At 61.3% G+C, this 18,840-nt stretch overlaps 1 protein-coding gene across 12 annotated transcripts in view; it reads right to left on the bottom strand.

The window, feature by feature from the left end:
• GATAD2A (GATA zinc finger domain containing 2A) overlaps positions 1-18,840 on the bottom strand; it is a 95,173-nt gene that overhangs the window by 5,568 nt on the left and 70,765 nt on the right. For all 12 annotated transcript variants that reach the window (XM_051828214.2, XM_051828219.2, XM_070059075.1 and 9 more), the window contains 5 exons: positions 3,535-3,667; positions 3,299-3,430; positions 1,875-1,964; positions 1,163-1,291; positions 871-1,038 (listed from right to left, as the gene is read on the bottom strand). In XM_051828214.2, the coding sequence (XP_051684174.1) occupies positions 871-1,038; positions 1,163-1,291; positions 1,875-1,964; positions 3,299-3,430; positions 3,535-3,667 (652 nt within the window). The remainder of the gene's footprint in view (positions 1-870; positions 1,039-1,162; positions 1,292-1,874; positions 1,965-3,298; positions 3,431-3,534; positions 3,668-18,840) is intronic.

The raw sequence follows: 18,840 nt of genomic DNA, 5'->3' as shown, positions 1-18,840 counted from the left end.
GAAGCCTTGCACACCGCCCCAGGGAGGACGGGCAACTTGCGAGCAACATGCCTGGGAACCCAGGGTCCACGGGACTTCCCGGGACCCCTTCTGACCGACAGCCGAGAGGCGACCCCGGCCGGCCCCACCTCTCACTGGCCAGCTCCTCCTCCCCCCGACCCTGTGGGCAGCCGATCCACCTGCCCCACCACCGCCCTCGACACACAGCACAGCAGGGACGGATGAAGACTGGCGGGCGGGTGGAACTGCAGTCGACCTTTTGTTCCGCCCAGGACGCCCTCCCGTGGGGGGTGGCACTGGCTCAGCACTTGTCAACCTTACAGAAGGCAGACGCCCCAGCCCGCTGGCCTTGCTCGTCTGAGGAGGGCGGGCAGGAAGGAGCGAGCACGCCCCCAGAAGGCCCTGCTGCAGACCCCGCAATTTCATGTGCCAGCCAAGGCCCCCGCGTCTCCTCCCTCCTGCTCCCAGGGGGCGGGGACGGACACGTCCCAGCCCAGGCTCGCTGCAGAGGCGGGGGACGTGTGGCTGAGAATAGATGTGCCAGTGCTCTGAGGACAGCCGCGGGCCTGCTTCCCTCACGTCCCCGCCGAGGACACCAGTCAGCGGGAGCCGGCTGTGGCGGACGGCCCCTAGCTGTCCCTAGGCCTCTGTCCACCTCCCCTCCCCCCCAAACCTGTCCACCTCCCCTCTCCCCCAAACCCGGCCAGACGCACACCCTCGCTCGTGCAGCAGCTACTCCACCTCTGCCGGACGCAGCCCTGCTCGGCACCTGCACCCCTACAGCCCCCAGGCGTTCAAGCCCAAGCCCCGGGGGCACCAGGGCTCCGCCCAGCTGCGGGCAGCAGGAAGCGGTGGCGCCCGGCCCCTCACCTGTGGGATGTTCACCAGCAGACTGGTGTTGGGGACGTTGGCCACACGGATGAGCCCCTGCTGGATGATCCTCTGTCCCTGGATCTGCACGCTGGGCACGGAGGCCCGAGGGGCCAGGAGGAGGGGCGGCGGCCCGGTGCTGGAATGTTGTCTGATGGTGTGGATTTGCTGTCGGGGGACAGGAGACGTGGCTGAGCCCGACCACGGGGCGGGCAAGGGCTGGCCAGGATGCCCTGTGGAGGCAGCCAGCTGCAGGGCCCGCCGGGACATGCGCGTGGGCCGCGCCGCTCACCTGGGCCCCGCGGACGAGGGGGGGCATGACGACCTGGGAGCTCGCCTGCGGCCCCAGCTTCGAGGACGCCTGCTGCCCGCCCCGAACCAGGGGCGGTGGGATCACGCTGCCGGGCATCCGCGTCGAGGTCTGTCAACGACACCCACGCCCACACTGCCCTGAGTGTGTGTGTGTGTGAAAACATTCAAAGGGCTTTGGTGGCACTGTGAAAGCATTCTACTGGTTTTTGTTGTTAAAAGGGTAGAAGATTAAGGAAAAAGAAAGTTAAAGTGCCCATTTCTTTCAAATGTGGACTGCGGCAGCGCCGGGCGCCCTGGGCGGGGACAAGCTGGGGACTCAGTCTGTGGGAAGAGGGAAGCCCCTTCCAGACTGCACTCCCAAGGCCGCAGTGCCCCTGCCCATCGCCCTGTGCGCAGAGGAGGACGCAAGCCAGGCCTGGGGCGGGGCGGGGCTGGGGGCAGCCCACAGGGAAGGAGCCTGTGCCGCTCCCCACCACGAGCTGGGACCTCTGGTTGGGCCACAGCTGCCGGCAGGAAAGCCTCACTGGAGCCCGCTCTGGGGGAGCAAGCGGCCGTCTGCCATCTCAGGCCCCCCCTCACAGCGGACCCCCCTCATGGCCGTCTGCCGTCTCGGGCCCCCCCCCACAGCCGTCTGCCGTCTCGGGCCCTCCCTCACAGCGTGCCCAGGTGTCTCCAGCAGGAGGGACACTCACCTGAAGGGATGGCTTGCCCGCGGGAATGTTCTGGGTGCCCCGCACGAGCGGGGGAGGGGTGGTCACAGCGCTCCCGGTGGAGCCTACGGGCTGCAAGAGGACAGGGCGGGCGTGTGAGGGTGGCAGGGCACAGGGAAGTGAGCCTACAGCAGGGGCTACGGGGGCCGAGCGGGGGCTCACGGCCTCCCTCCTGGGCCGCTTCCTGAGACCCACAGCGAGCCTGGAAGCCTGCTCTGCTCCCAGGGAACACAGGAGCCAGAGGCGGCCCCGCGCATCAGGTGAGAGCACGGGCCAGCTGTGTGGGTTTCAGGTTCCACCGGAGACACACCGGGCCCCAGCTTTGCTCACTGAAGCCAGAAGAACACGCGGGCTCCATCCACCTCACTTGCAAACTGGGGGACGGGGCGTCGAAGCCAACTCCGGTCAGATGAGGGAGTGCGTCCCCTGGCCTCTCCCACACAGCCCTCAGCTCTCACTACCCACGCCGCAGCCACTTTCTGGTCTAATGGAACAGAGGAAGAAGGCTCAGCCTGCGGCATGTCGGGCTGCGCCACGGGCCAGGATGCTGACGCCCCCCCCACCCCCGCCCTGCACTGCCTCGCTCCAGGCTGCTCGGCTTCCACACCAGCTCCTGCTACTGTGCCTAGGAAGGCAGCAGATGGTGCCCAAGGGCTTGGACTTCTGCCACCCACGTAGGAAATCCGGCTGGAGCTCCACGTTCCTGGGTTTGGCCTAGGCCAGCCCCAGCCACCGGAGCCCTCTGCGGAATGAACCAGAGGATGAAGTCTTTCTCTCCTCCCTCCCTCTCTCACGCATACACAGCCTTGCAGATAAATGAGTCGCAGTTCCCAGACAGGGCAGGAGCACCTTGGCTGGGTCCCAGGGAGGAAGAACAGGAGCAGGCCGAGGGCTGGGAGCGACCAGCACAGGCCGGTCAGGGTGGGCACGCTGTGCGCACTCGGGGCAGAAGGTGCCCATGACGATCTGGAACTTGTCCACAGGGACACCTGCGGGCCAGGAGGCTTCTCTGGAACTGGGCTCCAGACAGCCTTCTCCAGCCAGAAACCAGCTTCCAGGGGCACCAGAGACCCCGCACCCCATTCCTCAGTCTCTAAGCAGCAGGGAGTGTCCAGCCGGACACCTGCAGCAGACTAGAAATCCAGTCCTCCTAGAGCAGGCTATTTTTTAAGCTAAGAATTCTGTATGGCCTATAAATCATGTTATAAATGTTATAAACATCCCGAGCTAAGAAAACAGCATTCATACTCAGACATCCTGGACAGGAGAGTCCTTTGACATCCTTGGAGTTTTGCCCGAGCCCACGGAAGTCCACGTGGACCTGCTCTGTCCAGCCCCACTCCCACCGCGGAAACCGTCTCCGCGGCCGTGCCGTGCTGGGCGGGCGGGCGGGCGGGGACACTCACCTTCTGGGCGCTGGCCTCCTTCTGAATCTGACTCTGCCGCAGCTTCTTCAGCAGCACGAGCTTGGCTTCTTCTAACCGCAGCTCCTCCTTCAGTTGCTTGATCATCCGTTCTCGCTCCTCGGGGCTGCTCTTCTGCAAGGGTGGGAGAAGGGGGCTGAGGGGGGCCCGAGCAGGGACCCTGCACCACCGGGCCGCGGGAGGGCGAGGCGCGTGGGGCCGGGCACGGCCGGGCTCACCAGGAGGGCCTCGGTGCTGGTCTCCTTCGCGGCCACCGTGGCCAGCCCGTTCACGCGCGGGCTCGCGGGCTGCTCGCTGTCGGAGAGCACGATCACGTCGGGCGAGGGCGGCCTCCTCTCGGACTTCATGTCGCTGCGGGGCGGAGACAGCGGCCGTTGCTGGGACACTGCAGCCACACGGCCCCGCGCAGGCCCCAGGACCGCTGTGTGCCTGGCTCTCTCCCTGGGCAGCCTCCACGTGGCCCCCAGCGCCCCCCCACCCCGCTGCACCCAAACCTGTGGCTCACAGCCGGCCCCGTCCTCAGTGACAGCTGGGTCCCCGAGGCGTCCTGCCCTGCCGTGCGGCTTGGTACTGGGTGAGAACGGCCGGCTGCGGAGGGAGGGGCCGCAGCGGCCTCTCGGACTGCTCGTACACGCCGTGCGCACCACGGCAGCCCACCTGCCCCCGGGAGAGCTAGACACTTGCTCAGGTGCTACTGGCCTGCACTCAAAGGCAGACACGGGAGCTCACCACCTCACGGTGGCCAGAGAAAGCCTGCAGCAAGTCCCTCTGCGGCCACATACGGCGGTGCCAGCTTCATGCATTGACCCGTGTTTTCTCTGGTACCCTTCTACTCACCGACTGGTTTCTGGGTGCCCCTGCCACCCCTGAGAGTGGACGCCAAGGCCACTCCCTCTTTTCTTGTGATTAACCTGCTCGCCAGCACCTGCGGCGTCTCTTCTCGCCAACAGGAGCGGAGCATCATGGGGGCGGGCGGGGCTGAGAACGAGCGTCCACTCCATGCTGGCTGTGGTGCCCACGGTGCCATCTGCCCTGAGCAGGGACAGGCCAACGGCTGCTGTTGCCCTTCCTGGGGAGGACCCTCTGAGACGTGTGTGCACCTGACACTCCCGAGGCCAGCGTGAACTCGAGCTACGGTGCTGTGTGGCTGACCCACACAGGGCACCCAGAGATGGTGCTCTGGTGGCCCCCCCCCCCCCAAGCAGCCCCATCCGCTGCCAGCAGCTGCAAACCTTCCCTTCACACTTAGGTACAAAGCCTGCCTGCCTTGGCGGCTGACAAAGCACACCACTAGGTGGCACTGTGACCCAGGAAAACTCAGATGAAGTTAACCAGGAGCAGCTCCGCTCAAAGTTATCCAGGCTTTTTCCAGGAGGCCCGGCGGAGTGAAGACAGTTACAAGCAACTTGACTGGGCTGTATGGGGAGAGACCCCATTTCCACGCCAGCAGGCTGTACCCCCAGGGGAGGCGGCAGCAGGGGACCAGAGGCTGAGGCCTAACAAGCTCTACCCTGGACTCGCCAGTGGCCCGGCAGCCACTGCCCCCACAGTCCTCGGATCCTTCCTCATCCCCCCTCGAGCTACGTGGCGGCTGCACCTGAGCACCAGGCCTGGCCCGGCTCCACCTGAGGAGGAAGACGGCTGGCCAGCCTCTCAGGGAACCCAGGAGAGTGGACAGAAAGGCGCCCGTTCCGACACCTACCGGTCCTGACACAGGGCGCTCAGCTCGCATTCAGGGTGCAGTGACCCGGGGCGTCTCTCCTGGCTCTATGATGCCTCTAGGGTGCCCTGGGGCTCCCGTTCCCGGCTCTCTGGATGTGCAGGTGGGCTCCACGTGCCACAGAGCCAAGGAGACCCAGCCCCTGGCACGGAGCTGCAGCTGCGGTCTCGCCCCGCGGGCTCCTGGGGGCACTCACACATCACAGACGCTTCCTGGGCAGGCGCGGGCTGAGGCAGCACCACCCCACAGGGGTTTAACTCTATCACCTTACGGAGAGAGCAAGCCCCTTCTAGAGGTGAGATGTCCAACAAAACTCAAACCTGCCCGTAGGAAGAGCGCAGGGCAAGGGGCCCAGCACACCCAGAGGCTGAACGTTCCCAAGAGGCCTCCTGGACCACGGCGCTCCCTGGCCCTGTCTTGGCCAGAGACTAATCAATAACTCATCCAAGAGGTGACGTCACCGCCCATCAATGATCACTCAGCATCCCAGCAGCCAGCAGGGAGTGAACTTCCTGTATGCTAATCAGGCCACCAAAAAGTCACATGACAAAGGCATTTCCCTCCGTGGTCATGTGACCCTTTAACTGTGCCTTCCAACGTGAAAACCATGGCAACGGCCAGTTGGAACCGGTTTGTGACACGCAGCCTTCATTTTGAGAAGGGAGGTAAGGGTTCAGGTGCTATCAGAAAATGGAGGCGCCAGGCTCCCCAGGGGCCGCTGACTGCAGGCACTTCCTGTGTCAGTCAGCCCGCAGGGGCCCTGCTGGGCTCCGGGACACCTCTGCCACACACACAGGGCCGGCCCCTCTAGTTCCCAAGGTGGGAAACTTTCCTCCAGGAGGAGAACTCAAGCCTCCGCAGGACTTTTTCTAGAGTGCTAATTCCGGAAAAGAGCAGTGGCTCCCAGTGACCACAGGCGAGATTCTGGAAAAACAATTCCTTAATTATAAAAGCCAGCAGAACAGAGGCACAGGACTTGAGCTCACCCAGCATGGGGTGTGTGAGGGGCTCGTCCGTCCCAGTCGGGAGCAGCGCCTACCCCCGCCTGACCCAGAGACTGTGTGACATCCCAGGCGTCAGATGAACTTGTCCTGCCCGTCTTGAGCAGCTTACATAAAACACAGTGACCCACAAACTCGCCACAAGCAGGTCAGGCTGTTATCAGCACAAAGGCTCTCGGCACCTCCTCCCTCACACGACACAGGAATCTGTTACCTGCCAGGAACTTCCGGTCACTGGCGGGGAGGCCAGATCACCAACTTCCACGACACGCAGGGTTCCCCGGTGCGCGGTTAATGTTTAGTGTCCCTCGGCCTGCGCCTGGTGTGCAGGACCCATGTAGCCCCCGCCCTCCGTCATGAACTCCTCGTTCACATCTGTGGAGACGCACCGCAGCAGGAGTGCACCAGGCAGCGGGGAGAGCCCCGGTTCAGACACAAACGAGCAGGGGCGGACATGTGCGAGGGGCGGGCCCCTTGCAGTCTGACCAGCAGCGTCAACGCCCAGCCCCTGCCTGACCACAGCCTGCACCAGAGCCCGAGATTCTTGCACACGCACGGGGCCTGAGGAGGACGAGAAATCCTGCTCAGGACCAGCGCCGCTCCCCAGCACCACTGCCGTGGAACCCTGGAGGCCTGGGGAGCTGGGAGAGGCGACTGGCTGACGGCCGTGTTTGAAGGCAGGGTGGGGGCTGCTCCACCTGTCCCTCTGCAAGCACTCCCGTGGGACACTCCCCCACGCCGGGCAGCCCTTCGCACCTCCTAGGCTCTCACCAGGAGCCCTCTGCAGCACAGGACGACAGCTGGGTCTGCTCCTGCAACCACAGCCCACTCCCAGCTGGGCCAGGGCTCCCCTCTGCCCAGGTAGGGGTGACCTGCCGGCAGACCAAGCTCTAGGCGGTCCCCAGAACTCAGCAGGCAGCACCACCACAGACTCCTAGGAGGAGAGGCTCTGACAGGACTCGGCCGGGAAGGAGCTAGGGGTGCGGGAGCAGCGCTCGGCCCCAGCGCCCTCCGGGAGGGGCCTCCAGGACTTCAGAAGCAGCCAAGCACCTCCTGTGCCTGCACCAGCCTTGCACACAGAGGCCAGCGACACCTGTAGACCGACCGACACGCTCTCCCACACAGCTGCTGTGCTCAAGGGAACGCAAATCTACTTACAAGGATTTCTGAACCCTGGATCTAATTAAGCAGTAGGCCCTGGAAGTCCAGTCCCTACCCTGCGAGTCCGCGGACGCCCGCAGAAAATGAGGAGCCCCACTCAAGACTGACAAAACTCCTGTACCCCCAGGCCACCTCTGCAGAGCCCCGAGAAGGCACGCAGCGCCAGCAGGGGGCAGCACAACGGCCCGTTCCCAGCCCTGCAGCCCTGCCCAGGATGGCTTCCCTGCTTCATCTCTGGGCAGCGCAGCAGCCTCACAACTCGCGCCCAGGCCCTTGGGATGCTTGTCCAGCTGCCCAGATCAGGACGGTGCAGGCCGCCTGAGCCAGCAAGGGGAAAGAAAAGGAGCAGGCACAGAGATGCACCTGGCTGCTGCACTTGGGTGAGCAACGGGGCCGCCAGGAGCAGCAGCAGCAGCGCCCGGCCAGCCAAGCCAGCAGTGCGTGCGTACATCTGGGCTTTAAACCACTAAAAGCTAATGGGCCGACAGTCCAGCCAGGACAGTCACTAGGGAGCCAGCCACACCCCATCCCTGTACTTCCCACTCACACTGTCCACCCACTCTACATGCTATCCCAGGGACAATAGGGGAGTCAGCAAGGAAGTCCAAGGCTTACCTACCCCCCCCCCCCCCCCCGCAGACCCACAAGCCCCTGTCAAGGGGCCACCAGCAGCAGGGTCCTGCACACAGCTGCTGCCCGAGGCCGATGCCTGGCCCGCCATGAGCTGGAGGAGCAGCTCTAGGCTGGGAACATCAGAGCTGCACGCGCAAGGCACTGGATGAAGCCTGTGACTGGGCCCAGGGAGGCGCCGTGGCTTCAGGCACTGCCAGAAACAAGCCCACATGCTCCTTCAATGAGCTCTCCCACCCCACCCCACCCCACCCACGAAACACTTCTAGAAACTTCAAATGGAACAATTACAGCCTCCCCAGCTTTGTCCTACCACTGGACGCATCTCATCTCCTTACCACACCCCCCAGCCCTCAGGTCTCAGAGAGAAGCTGACATGATTAGATAGGGAACCCGGAGGCTCAAAGTCAAACCCCCGCCCGTCCTGGGGGCCGGGAACACCGATGGGCTGGGCATGTGCTCCCCTCCCCAGACACCCCCGCCTTTCTCCAGGGACCCTGGAGTCCACCTGCTTCTCGCCAGCCTGCCCCCCTTCCTAGCATCCATTACCACTCCTCCCAGCCCGTAACCTGAGATGCTCCTGGCTGCTTGGTGGGGGCTTCTCCGGCACCAAGGCCGAGGAGGTAAGCAGCTGGGATGGGATTTTTGAAACCCAGCCATCACTCTTCCTGGAGACTTCAGCTCCAACAACCGCTCGGGGACTCCATTATGCAGAGCCCCGCCATAGTCACGGCCATGGCCAGACCTCCCGGGGGAAAAGGAGAGCACACATGTGGCCATTCCAATCCCTCCCCTGAACTAAGAGCGGCCTCAGGCCGCCAGCTGCAGAGGGGGAGCCCCACGCAGCGACTCCTCCCAGCGTTCTGAGAATGCAGCAGCCCCGAGAAGTCACAGGCCCGGAGGAGCTCCCTGTGACGGGGCAGCTCAGGGGGGCAGAGCGGCTGAGCGCTGCAGCCAGAGAGCATGGCGGCCACTGCAGCACCATGCTGCCGGCAGCTGGTCCACCAGGAAGACTGGACCAAACTCACGTGCCCCTCGGAAACAGGGAGGACCTTACTAACACCTGCTGACCCTGCACGACGGCGGTCTGTCCTCCAACTCCCAGCGGCTGGGGGAGGCCTGGACGTCACAGCCGGGACCTGCAGACACCCTGGGCCCACATCAGGGCCCGGGGGATCCCAGCAACACAGCTGCGAGGTTCGAGAGGACAGGGCCCACGGGACCACCAGTTCTGGCAGCCACTACTCTGAGTTATCAAATGCCATTTTTTGAATACACAAAAGCTAATTTTATTCACATCTGGAAGACCCTGCACAGCCAGCATTGTCCCTCTACTGAGCACCTGAGGTGACAAGGGGGGGACAGATGTGGCCCTCAAATTCAACTCTACAATGGCAACAAGCAGGGTCGGGGCCAGTCAGAGACAGAACCAGGGGCGGTGGGCCCTCGTGCTACACGTGGACCACTACCTGCAGGAGGCAGGCCTCCGCCACAGCGCTTGGCTGACCGAGGTCCCCACAGAGCATCCCTGCGGACCTCTCTCTGGGAGGAGAGCTCCCCCAGTGAGCAGAGGAAGGGTACCTGTGGCAAGCATGCAGGGGACAGCTGGGAGAAGTGCCGCGTCCTCACACAGCGGGAGAGGAGTCACCCGCATGCCCAAGAAAGCCGCACACGAGAGGCAAGCACTGCTCCCCGAGAGCGCAGGCTCTCGCCAGGCACAGAGGTCCTGCAGGCGCCCTTGTCCCCTTGCCCCTCTCAACACGCCAGCTGCAAGTCGCAGGACCTCCCCACGTGCCCCTGGCAAATCCCAGGGCATCCTCCTGCCCCAGCTCAGCTGACTCTGGGGGAGGGACCTGGCCCAGTCACCACCCCAGCCTTGGTTTCTCACCTGGAGAATGGGGTGCTACTCTCCTCGGGGGCTCCGGGTGTTCACACCCTGACAGACTGTGACGAGCTGGAACGCTCCTACTGCATGAAGCAAGACGGTGTAGGAGGAAAAGCAGTGGGCTTCACACACCCACTGCCTGAAGCCAGGACTGCCAGGCGAGGAGGTCAGGCCGGGGTGCCCAGCAGGCACTTCCCCCAGAATGCTCCGCACAAGGCCCATCACTCCACGCAGAGTCCCTGGCACCGCCTATTGCCAGTGATAAAGTGTCAACTTCCAAGTAGGCCAAAAAGGTTAGAATCTGGGAGAAGCTAACATTTGCCACTCACAACTGGCCAGTGGTACCACTGACAAGCCTGACCTGGTGACACAGGATGATGATCCGTGCACGCGAAACGTCTCTGCGACTCGGTCAACCGCTCTCTTCCACAGCTCCCTGGTATCATACGGAGCAGATCCAGTGCAGCAGAGACCCAACTCCCAGGCAGAACTCCAAGTCATGTATTCAGGGTTTGAACCCCCAACCCTCGGAGTGAGCTGCGTGAGCTGAGGAACCCTCCCCCCAGCAGACAAGCCTCACGGACACCTGCCAGCTGGGGGTCTCTGGAGGCTGGCACCGCGGTGTGCGTGGCTGAGCGGATGTGATGGTGAGGGCGCCCCTCCTCCAGCCCAACCGTGAGAAGAAACAGCAGACAAGTCCCAATGCAAGGACAGCCTTAGAGTGCCTTGCTGCTCCTCACTCCAAACGGTCAAGGCTGGAGCTGGTGCTGGGGCGGCCTACAGCCCTGGCATCCCACTGGCGCGGTCTGAGTCCCGCTGCTCCACTTCCAATCCAGCTCTGGCCTGGGAAAGCGGTGGAAGATGGTGGGGCCCCTGCACCAGCGTGGGAGACCCAGAAGAAGCTCCTGGCTCCTGGCTTCAGATTGGCTCAGCTCCAGCCATTGCAAGACCTCTAACTCTTTAAAATAAATAAAATAATAAAATCTTAAAAACAGGTGGATTAGGGAAAGCAGCAACTTGACTCAGTCACAAATGCTCTGCGGTAGCCTGTGAATCTGAAACTACGCTACAATTAGAAGTTCATTTAAAGTAGTTTTCTGACTGGTCAAAGTTCAGAACAGCCCAACGGCCTTCAAAGTAACTGAGGACAAAACTCAGGGCTGAGGTCTGAGTCTGACAGCGATCAGGTAGGGAGTGGCCACTGGCTCTTCTGGTTTCACATGGAGGAAGCGTGCCATTACTGAAATGACCACGGGAACGCGCCCCGCTCCGGCGCCTGCCTCTGGAGAGCCGGACTCTCCCCGCCTGCTTCCACCCTGACAGCAGCCCCCAAGACTGGACGCGCGAGATGGGGGACACGAGCAGCTGTCTTCCTGCTAAGCCCAGTATTAAAAAAGACTTGCAGATTACAGACAGTGCCTGATGGTTTCTATCTTACGATGCTGTGAAAGCAAAACACTGAGTAGAATACACTTTCAATCTGGAACTGGGATCCCTCGCCCGCCTAGCAGCCCGGGGCCCACAGCTCCGACGCTGGTTAGACCTGGGGTCGAGCGTGGCCGCAGTGCAGGGTACGCGGCTTGTTCAACTAGGATTTCTGCAGGTTAGGAGTATCTGACGCATCTTCCCCCTAAATCAAATGTCTGTTTTAAAATAATTCTATTTATTTATTTATTTATTTGAAAAACAGAGTGACAGACACATGAGAGAGACAGACCTTCCACTGCCAGCTTATTCCTCAAATGCTTGCAACAGGTGGGGCGGGCCAGGAAGAGGCCAGGAGCCCAGAACTCCATCCAGGTCTCTCATGTGGGTGGCAGGAAATCAAGTATTTGGGCCATCACGTGCCACCTGTCAGATCCATTAGCAGGAAGCTGGATTGGAAACTCAAGTAGCCAGGATTCGATCCCAGGCCCTCTGATACGGGACATGGGTGTTCCAAGCAGTGGCTTAACCAGCTGCGCCACAATGCCTGCTCCTCAACACATTATTTTTTTAAATATTTATTTTATTTATTTGAAAAACAGAGTTACAGACAGAGAGAGAGCTCTTCCATCTGCTGGTTCACTCTCCAAATGGCTGCAGCAGCTAGAGCTGGGCCCATCTAAAGCCAGGGCTCAGGAGTCAGGAGCTTCTTCCAGGTCTCCCACGTGGGTGCAGGGGCCCAAGCACTTGGGCCATCTTCCACTGCTTTCCCAGGCCCATTAGCAGGGAGCTGGATCGGAAGTGGAGTGGCTGGGACTCGAACCAGTGCCCATATGAGATGTTGGCACTGCAGGCCAGGGCTTTAACCTGCTGTGCCACAGCACCAGTTCCCTCAACACATTTTAAACTGTTTTCTGGTCACAACACTTGCAGAGTTACAGAGACGGGGGAGAGGGGGAGGGAGGGAGGGAGGGAGAGGGCCCAGGGTGAAGAGAGAGGCCGCACCACTTCAGGGAGAAGCAGATCCCACCCTGGCCGCAGCACAGACACACGGAGCTCCCGGGCCCAGTCCTCCTGGCACACTGTGGCCCCGTGACCCTCTCTTGCTGGCTAAACTGTGTCTTACAAAGCAAAACGTACTAGAAATTTAATGGAACTCATCCCTTGGATAGGACATAACTTCCCTACAGAACCCGTAGTCACACAGTCCACCATGATCCGGCACAATTCCAATACCCGCTGGCCACCGTGCGCCTCCAGATGGACGGGTCCAGCACAGCAGGGGCCCCCGGGGCTCCAGCGCTGCGACAGCGCGCACGGCCCCGCCACGGGCGCCCTCCCTTCCCCCGCGCACGGCAGTGTCTGAAGGCCTCCCAACTCCAGGGCGTGCCCGCAGGACCCTGCGCCTGTGCACCTGGCTTTCTGGGCTGTGGGTACCTGGACTGATCTCTCTCAGGCCTGCCTTGAGGATTCCACGTCACCAGGTCTCAGTCCCACTAAAACCCCGAGCCTTTCAGTTTGCTTACATTGTAACTACTTTTAAGATTTAAAGCTCTAAAATAAGAAGTTCCAAGGCCTGGGTCCCACAGAAGGGGGCTCAAGGCAACACCTGGTGTGTCTCCCACCTTCCCACCATTCAGACACTGGGTCCTCCCTCGCCTCCCGCAGCCCAGAGCGCAGGCCCTCGTGGCGGCTGAGGCACCAAAGGTGGCACCCGTCACCCAGCTTCCTCTTGTGGGGCCTTCTGCCGCCGGCCCCCTCCTGAGCACTGCTCCCATCTGCACTGTGACAAATCACACTCGGCAGACGGCCAGCCGGGCCGCAGGGCCACGGAGGGGATAAGAGGGGAGAGGTGAGGGATGGACTGCACCAGGCCACACACGCATTCGGCACGCGTGACTCGGGCTACTGGACACGCATGTTCTTTTCCTGCCCCCAGCAGCCCCTTCGGCCTCATAAGCGGTTAGCATTCGCAGGATCACCTTCTTGGAGAAAAGCACAGCTCAGAAATCTCTGCCAGTCAGGCCGGCTCTCACCCAGGCGCTTTCTGCTAACTGGGAAAACACGGCCCCCCAAGTGCGGCTCCTGCCTGCCCCACCTGGGCCTCCTCTGGTCTACACAGAGGCCCAGGCCTCATCCACCAGACACAGGGGGCACACGATGTGGACACGCTCACCACATCCCCACTCCTGGCTGCTTCCAGCTGTGGCACAATCACTCCCCATGACAGGGAAACCAACCGTCTGCAAACTGAAAAATGAGGCACACAAAACCAGTCCTCATGGGCATGCCAGATGGCTGGTTGCAGGCCTTCCCCCCCAACACCCTCACAGGCGTGACCCTTTAATTCCCCGCCACAGTGGGGGTGACACGGCACCAGCCACACCATTTCAGAGACTGACTTAACTTACACATGTGTGAAGAGGAGAGCTCACCCGAGTCTCACAGGTGATGGCCTCCAGGACCACACAGACGCAACCCCAAAAGGCGACACCCCCAAGAGTGCTTGGTCCCAGGAGAAACCTTGTTTCAAAATCAGGGATCCCACACCCCATCCCCGACCAGAAGAGAGTGCTGCAAGCAGAGGTGGGGGCGGGGGGAGTTCAAGGTGGAGGAGGCAGGAGTTCAAAGGCAACGCCCTTTCACCCCTCACCAGGGCGGTGTATCCTGCCGCCCCCACGTGAGCTAGGTGACTCTGGGAATGCGAGACTGGGCACCCAGAGTCTGTGATCTTGCTGCCTCCAAATAATCTACTGGCTTCTAGAAATCCAGGTGAACCCTCACACTTCAAACCTGAGGTTAAACGGGGCCGGGCAAAGGCAGGTCGACACAGAGGGGAAGGGGAGGAGGAGCCAGCGGGACCGGGCAGGGCGCAGAGCGAGGCAGAGAAGGAAGGGGTCTGGAGAGGCAGCAGCAGGCATGGGAGGAGCACAGCACCGGGCACCCACCTCTGAGGGACGCACCTCTGCACCTCTGCACTCCCACAGTCGGAGGCTGAGCCAAAGAGGAGGCTCCCCAGGGTCACCCAGCCTCTCCCTCTCCCGGGAGGTGGCCCAGTGGCAGACAAGAGAATTAGCAAGTGAAAGGCAGTGGCCAGCCCTCAACAGGTGCTGGGGAGGGGCTGGGGAACAGGCGCCTGGAGAAGGGGGCTCCAGAGAGCCGCCCACGGAGCGCCCGGAGCGCCCCACAGAGTGCCCAGGGCGCAGCAGACCAGCACTGCGACAAGGAAACCCACTTCCTGGTGCGGGGCTTCCAAAGCGCTCCCGTCCGGGGGCAGGGCACAGGCCCTCGGGAAAGCTGCAGGACAGCCGGGGAGAGGGTCCCCAGGCCAGGCAGGGCCTGTTTGAGAGCCCGGCCCTCTCGGAGCCATCAGGCCGACAGCTGTGCCACATTCACCGTCTGGCCCGGGGAAGGGCATTCCAGCAGACAGCCGGGCCCGCACAGCTGTGGCAGGCCTGGTCATGAGAGCTGGGGGCAGAGGGGCATGCACACTGCTGCTGGGAACCCCGACCTGCCCCACCCCCCACTGCGTGGCAGCAGGCTGGGCAGTACGGCACCTCTTCCCCTCACAGGTCTGGTCGTGCACGGCCAAGGACGCGGTCCCACGGACCCTGACCTCTGGGCAGCCAGGCGCTGACACCACGCAGACTAACGGCAGCAAGCAAGCACCCAGCAGGCAGGCATGACATGGCCTGGCCGTTCTGGAGGAAAAGCCTTGCCCTCCTCTTAAAGCAGCCACACACACAGACCCAGCGACCGTGCAATTTACCTGCTAGGTGTCTACCAGGAGAAACGTGGGCCGCTGTCCCTGTGGAGACGGCAACGGGGCAAGCACAGCGGACATGCATGGTAGCGGAGCTCACGTCAACCAGACAGGAGACCGCACAGGTGCCAGCCAACAGGTGAGAGGAGCGCCCGCTGCGTCCCAGGGACGCGTCCGCCCGCACTAGGGACGGGGCTCCCGACGCAGCGAGCGAGGCATCCGACCCTGAGAAGGTGCATTTCTAGGAAGCCCCAGAAGGAGCGAGGGCAAGACTGGTCTAGCCTGGGGAAGCACGCCCAGGGAGGGCAGGTGTTCACCAGGGGTCATCCCAGGGCAAGTCAAGGTTCCGAGCCTTGCTGGGAGCCAGATGACCACTGGGGTGCAGGTGCCAGTGCCCATCCAGGAGAGGCCCACGTGGGCTGCAGTGAGACTGCCTGGGGCGAGCAAAGCCAGTGTGGACCTTATCCCTAGCTCCCAAACGGCCACTTGTAAAACCCCAAGAACTCTACCTGTAACCCTTGGAATCGTCTTGGCAAAGTCTGGGCGACGCACGCCTTTCCCGGCTGGCCCTGTTTCCACACAGAACAAACCGAGGCTGCCCACAGCCCAGACAACAGGGGACTGCACTGCCCGTTGCCGCTGTTAGAGGACTCAGGACTTACCGTGCACGTGCACGTGCACGCCCACCACGGCAGGCCTCCAAGTCCTGTCTTAATACCAGGTGACCAGCCACGGCCAAAGGGGCCCATTTTCCTACAGATGTGTCACACACACACACACACACACACACACCCCATGCCCCACAACGAATGCCAAGAAGGACGAGCACTGGGCTGGGGACAGGGGTTCTATCTTCAGGGACACCTGTGTCAACAACAGCACCCTACTTTGCAGGTCTGGTAGACAGACAACATTTCCGGAGCATGCTACAGTCTGAGGCAGGCCATGAGTGCCCGGCCAGGGAGACGGAGCCCAGAGAACTAGAGCTCTCCCGGAGCCCCTGGAAGGTGTACCCCAGCCTGCAGATGCAGCCCACGCCTGGGGCAGACCCGGGGTCCGAGTGCAGACTCTGCCCACAGCAAATAGACCACATGATGCAAAGGAAGAAGGGCCAGAGGAGGGAGACTCGCAGGCTGCCCCAAGGCCCGGCCCCAGCAGCAGGGTTCCTGTCTCGGGTGCCCCTGAGTGCCGGGCTGTGAGTCTCCCCGAGGTACAGTGAGGAGGCGGAGTCTGTCTGCGGAAGGGCCCAGTTCCTTCCAGCCCTAGTGAGCTACCCTCCTGTCGTCGACTCTTTCTCTCAAGACCTCACGACATGGACCTGCACAACTCAACACCTGGCCTCGGCGTGGCACCTGGCACAGAGCCGGCCTGGTCTCATCTCACAGGCGATCCAGGGAGAGCAGACGCCTCAGAAACGGGCAAACTCACCCTCAGTGTCAGGGAGCCCTCATCCTTACATCTGAGGGGCGGGACCGCTGGGTTACCAAATCAAGCATGCCTCCCCCGACAGCAGCAGCAGGCTGCGCTCACGTGGGCGTGAGGAGCGCCTCATCACAGGAGCCACACAGAAACCCGGGAGCCGCCTGCCCCAGCTCACGCACTGGGCTTCTGGGCTTCTGGGCGGCCATGGCAGGTGCCAGCCTCTGGTGTGTCTCACAACGCAGACGCACTCCCAACGTCTGCCCTGTGGGACTGGTTTCTGTGAGCACATTCCCAAGCGCCAGGGTGAAAACCAAACGATTCCAACTTCCATTTATTTATTTATTTAAACGTCTACGTGGGGGTATAATTTACACACCACAAAACTCGTCCACTCTGAAGAGTTCCATTCAGCGATGTTTCGTAAATACACAGCGCTGTGCAATCCTCGCCACAATCCAATCCCATCATCCCAGGAAGTTCCCCTGCGTCCTGTGATTTTAACTCCCACTCCCACTTGCCCTTGGCTACTACTGATGGTTTCCCACCTAGAGAATCAATCTGCTTTCTTTAGACAGCCCTGAAAGCGGAATGACAGGACACATGGCCCCGGGGTCCGCTGCTTCTCAGACGCCCACAAACCTGCCTTCATGGGGACACACGTTTTCACTTCTCTGGGGGCAGACCGCGAGTCACTTGCTAAGCTTATCTTTGTAAGAAATCGCCTGTTGTGCCAATATACGTGTCTATTAGCAACGTATGAGGGTCCCCAACCCCTAGCCATCAACACCTGCGCTGCTTGTCTTCTGCACCACTCCCGAGATGCTCTTTATGGTCTGCCCTGGGGGGGTTCCAGGTGCCCTCGAGAAAATGAATCCGCACTCAGTGCAGCGTTCTAGAGACTGGCCATGTGGGTTGCTATCACTCTTCAGTTTCCCTTGACCTTGCTGAGTCAGTCTGGCTGCCCTCCCAGCTCTCTGGAGCGGGCTACTGAAACCTTTAACTGTACCTGACGAATAGCCTACGACAGTCCAGTCCCGTCAGTTTACGCCTCAGGTGTTTCGGGGCTGTGCCAGCAGGTGCACATGCGCACTTAGGACTTCCACATGCATCCCCATAACGTGGTTCTAGGAGCAATTTGCCTTAAGTTGTGCTTTACCTCATGTCTGCAGTCACTCCAGGGGCAGGTGTGTGGCGCAGTGGGTGAGGCCACAGCTTAGGGCACCCACAGGCCTTACTGTGTGCTTGGGGCCCCAGCTACTCTGCGTCTCATCCAGCTTCAGGCTTATGTAATCCTTTTTTTTTTTTTTTTTTTTAAGATTTTATTTATCTATTTGAGAGGCAGAGTTACACAGAGAATGGAGAGACAGAAAGGTCTTCCATTCGCTGGTTCACTCCCCAGAGGACCGCAGTGCCCGGAGCTGGGCTGATCCGAAGCCAGGCAGTTTAGTAGGGAAGTAGATCGCAAGTGCAACAGCTGAGACTTGAACCGCTGCCCATGTGGGATGCTGGCACTGCAGGTGGTGGCTTAATCACTACACCATAGCGCTGCCCCTGCTAATCCAATCCTGAGAGGCTGAGTGCTTGCCACTCATGTGGGATGGGTTTCTGGGCTCCTGGCTTTGGCCTGGCCAAAATTAGCTGTTGTGGGCATTTGGGGAGCAAACCAGCAGACGGAAGCTCTCTCTCTGCTTTTCAGAGATAAAAGACTTACTTATTTGAAAGATAGTGTCAGAGAAAGAGGGAGAGACAGAGAAATCCTCCATCTGCTGGTTCGCTCCCCAAACGGCCACAAACGGTCAGAGCTGGGCAGATCCCAAGCCAGAGCCAGAAGCTTCTTCCGGGTCTCCACGCGGGTGCAGGGCCCGGGCACTGGGCCATCGTCCACTGCTTTCCCAGGCCACAGCAGGGAGCTGGGTCGGAAGCGGAGCAGCCGGGACTCGAAGCAGCACCCATGAGATGCCAGCGCTGCAGGTAGCAGCTTTACCTGCTGTGCCACAATGCAACCACCTCCCAAGTTATTTTCCTTTTTTTTTTTTTTTTTTAAGATCTTATTTGTTTTACTTGAAAGTCAGAGTTACACAAAGAGAGATGGAGAGGCAGAGGCAGAGGCAGAGGCAGAGAGAGAGAGAGAGAGAGAGAGAGAGAGAGGTCTTCCATTCGCTGGTTCACTCCCCCAGATGGCCACAACGGCCGGACGTGCACCAATCTGAAGCCAGGAGCTTCTTCCAGGTCTCCCACGCGGGTGCAGGGGCCCAAGTGTCGCGCCATCTTCCACTGCTTTCCCAGGACATAGCAGAGAGCTGGATGGGAAGAGGAGCAGCCGGGACTCAAATCGGCACCCAAATGGGATGCCAGGACTTTAGGCCAGGACGTTATTCCGCTGGGCCACAGCACCGGCCCCCCAAGTTATTTTCTTAATAGTTACTCTAAGGACTACAAAAGGCACTATGGTATAGTGGACAAAGCCCCCGCCTGCACCCGGAAGAAGCTCCTGGCTTCGGATCGCCACAGCTCCGG

This window comes from Oryctolagus cuniculus, chromosome 16 (assembly GCF_964237555.1).
Source record: "Oryctolagus cuniculus chromosome 16, mOryCun1.1, whole genome shotgun sequence".
In the NCBI taxonomy this organism is placed as follows: domain Eukaryota; kingdom Metazoa; phylum Chordata; class Mammalia; order Lagomorpha; family Leporidae; genus Oryctolagus; species Oryctolagus cuniculus.
This window is presented reverse-complemented; position numbering and strand designations above follow the sequence as displayed.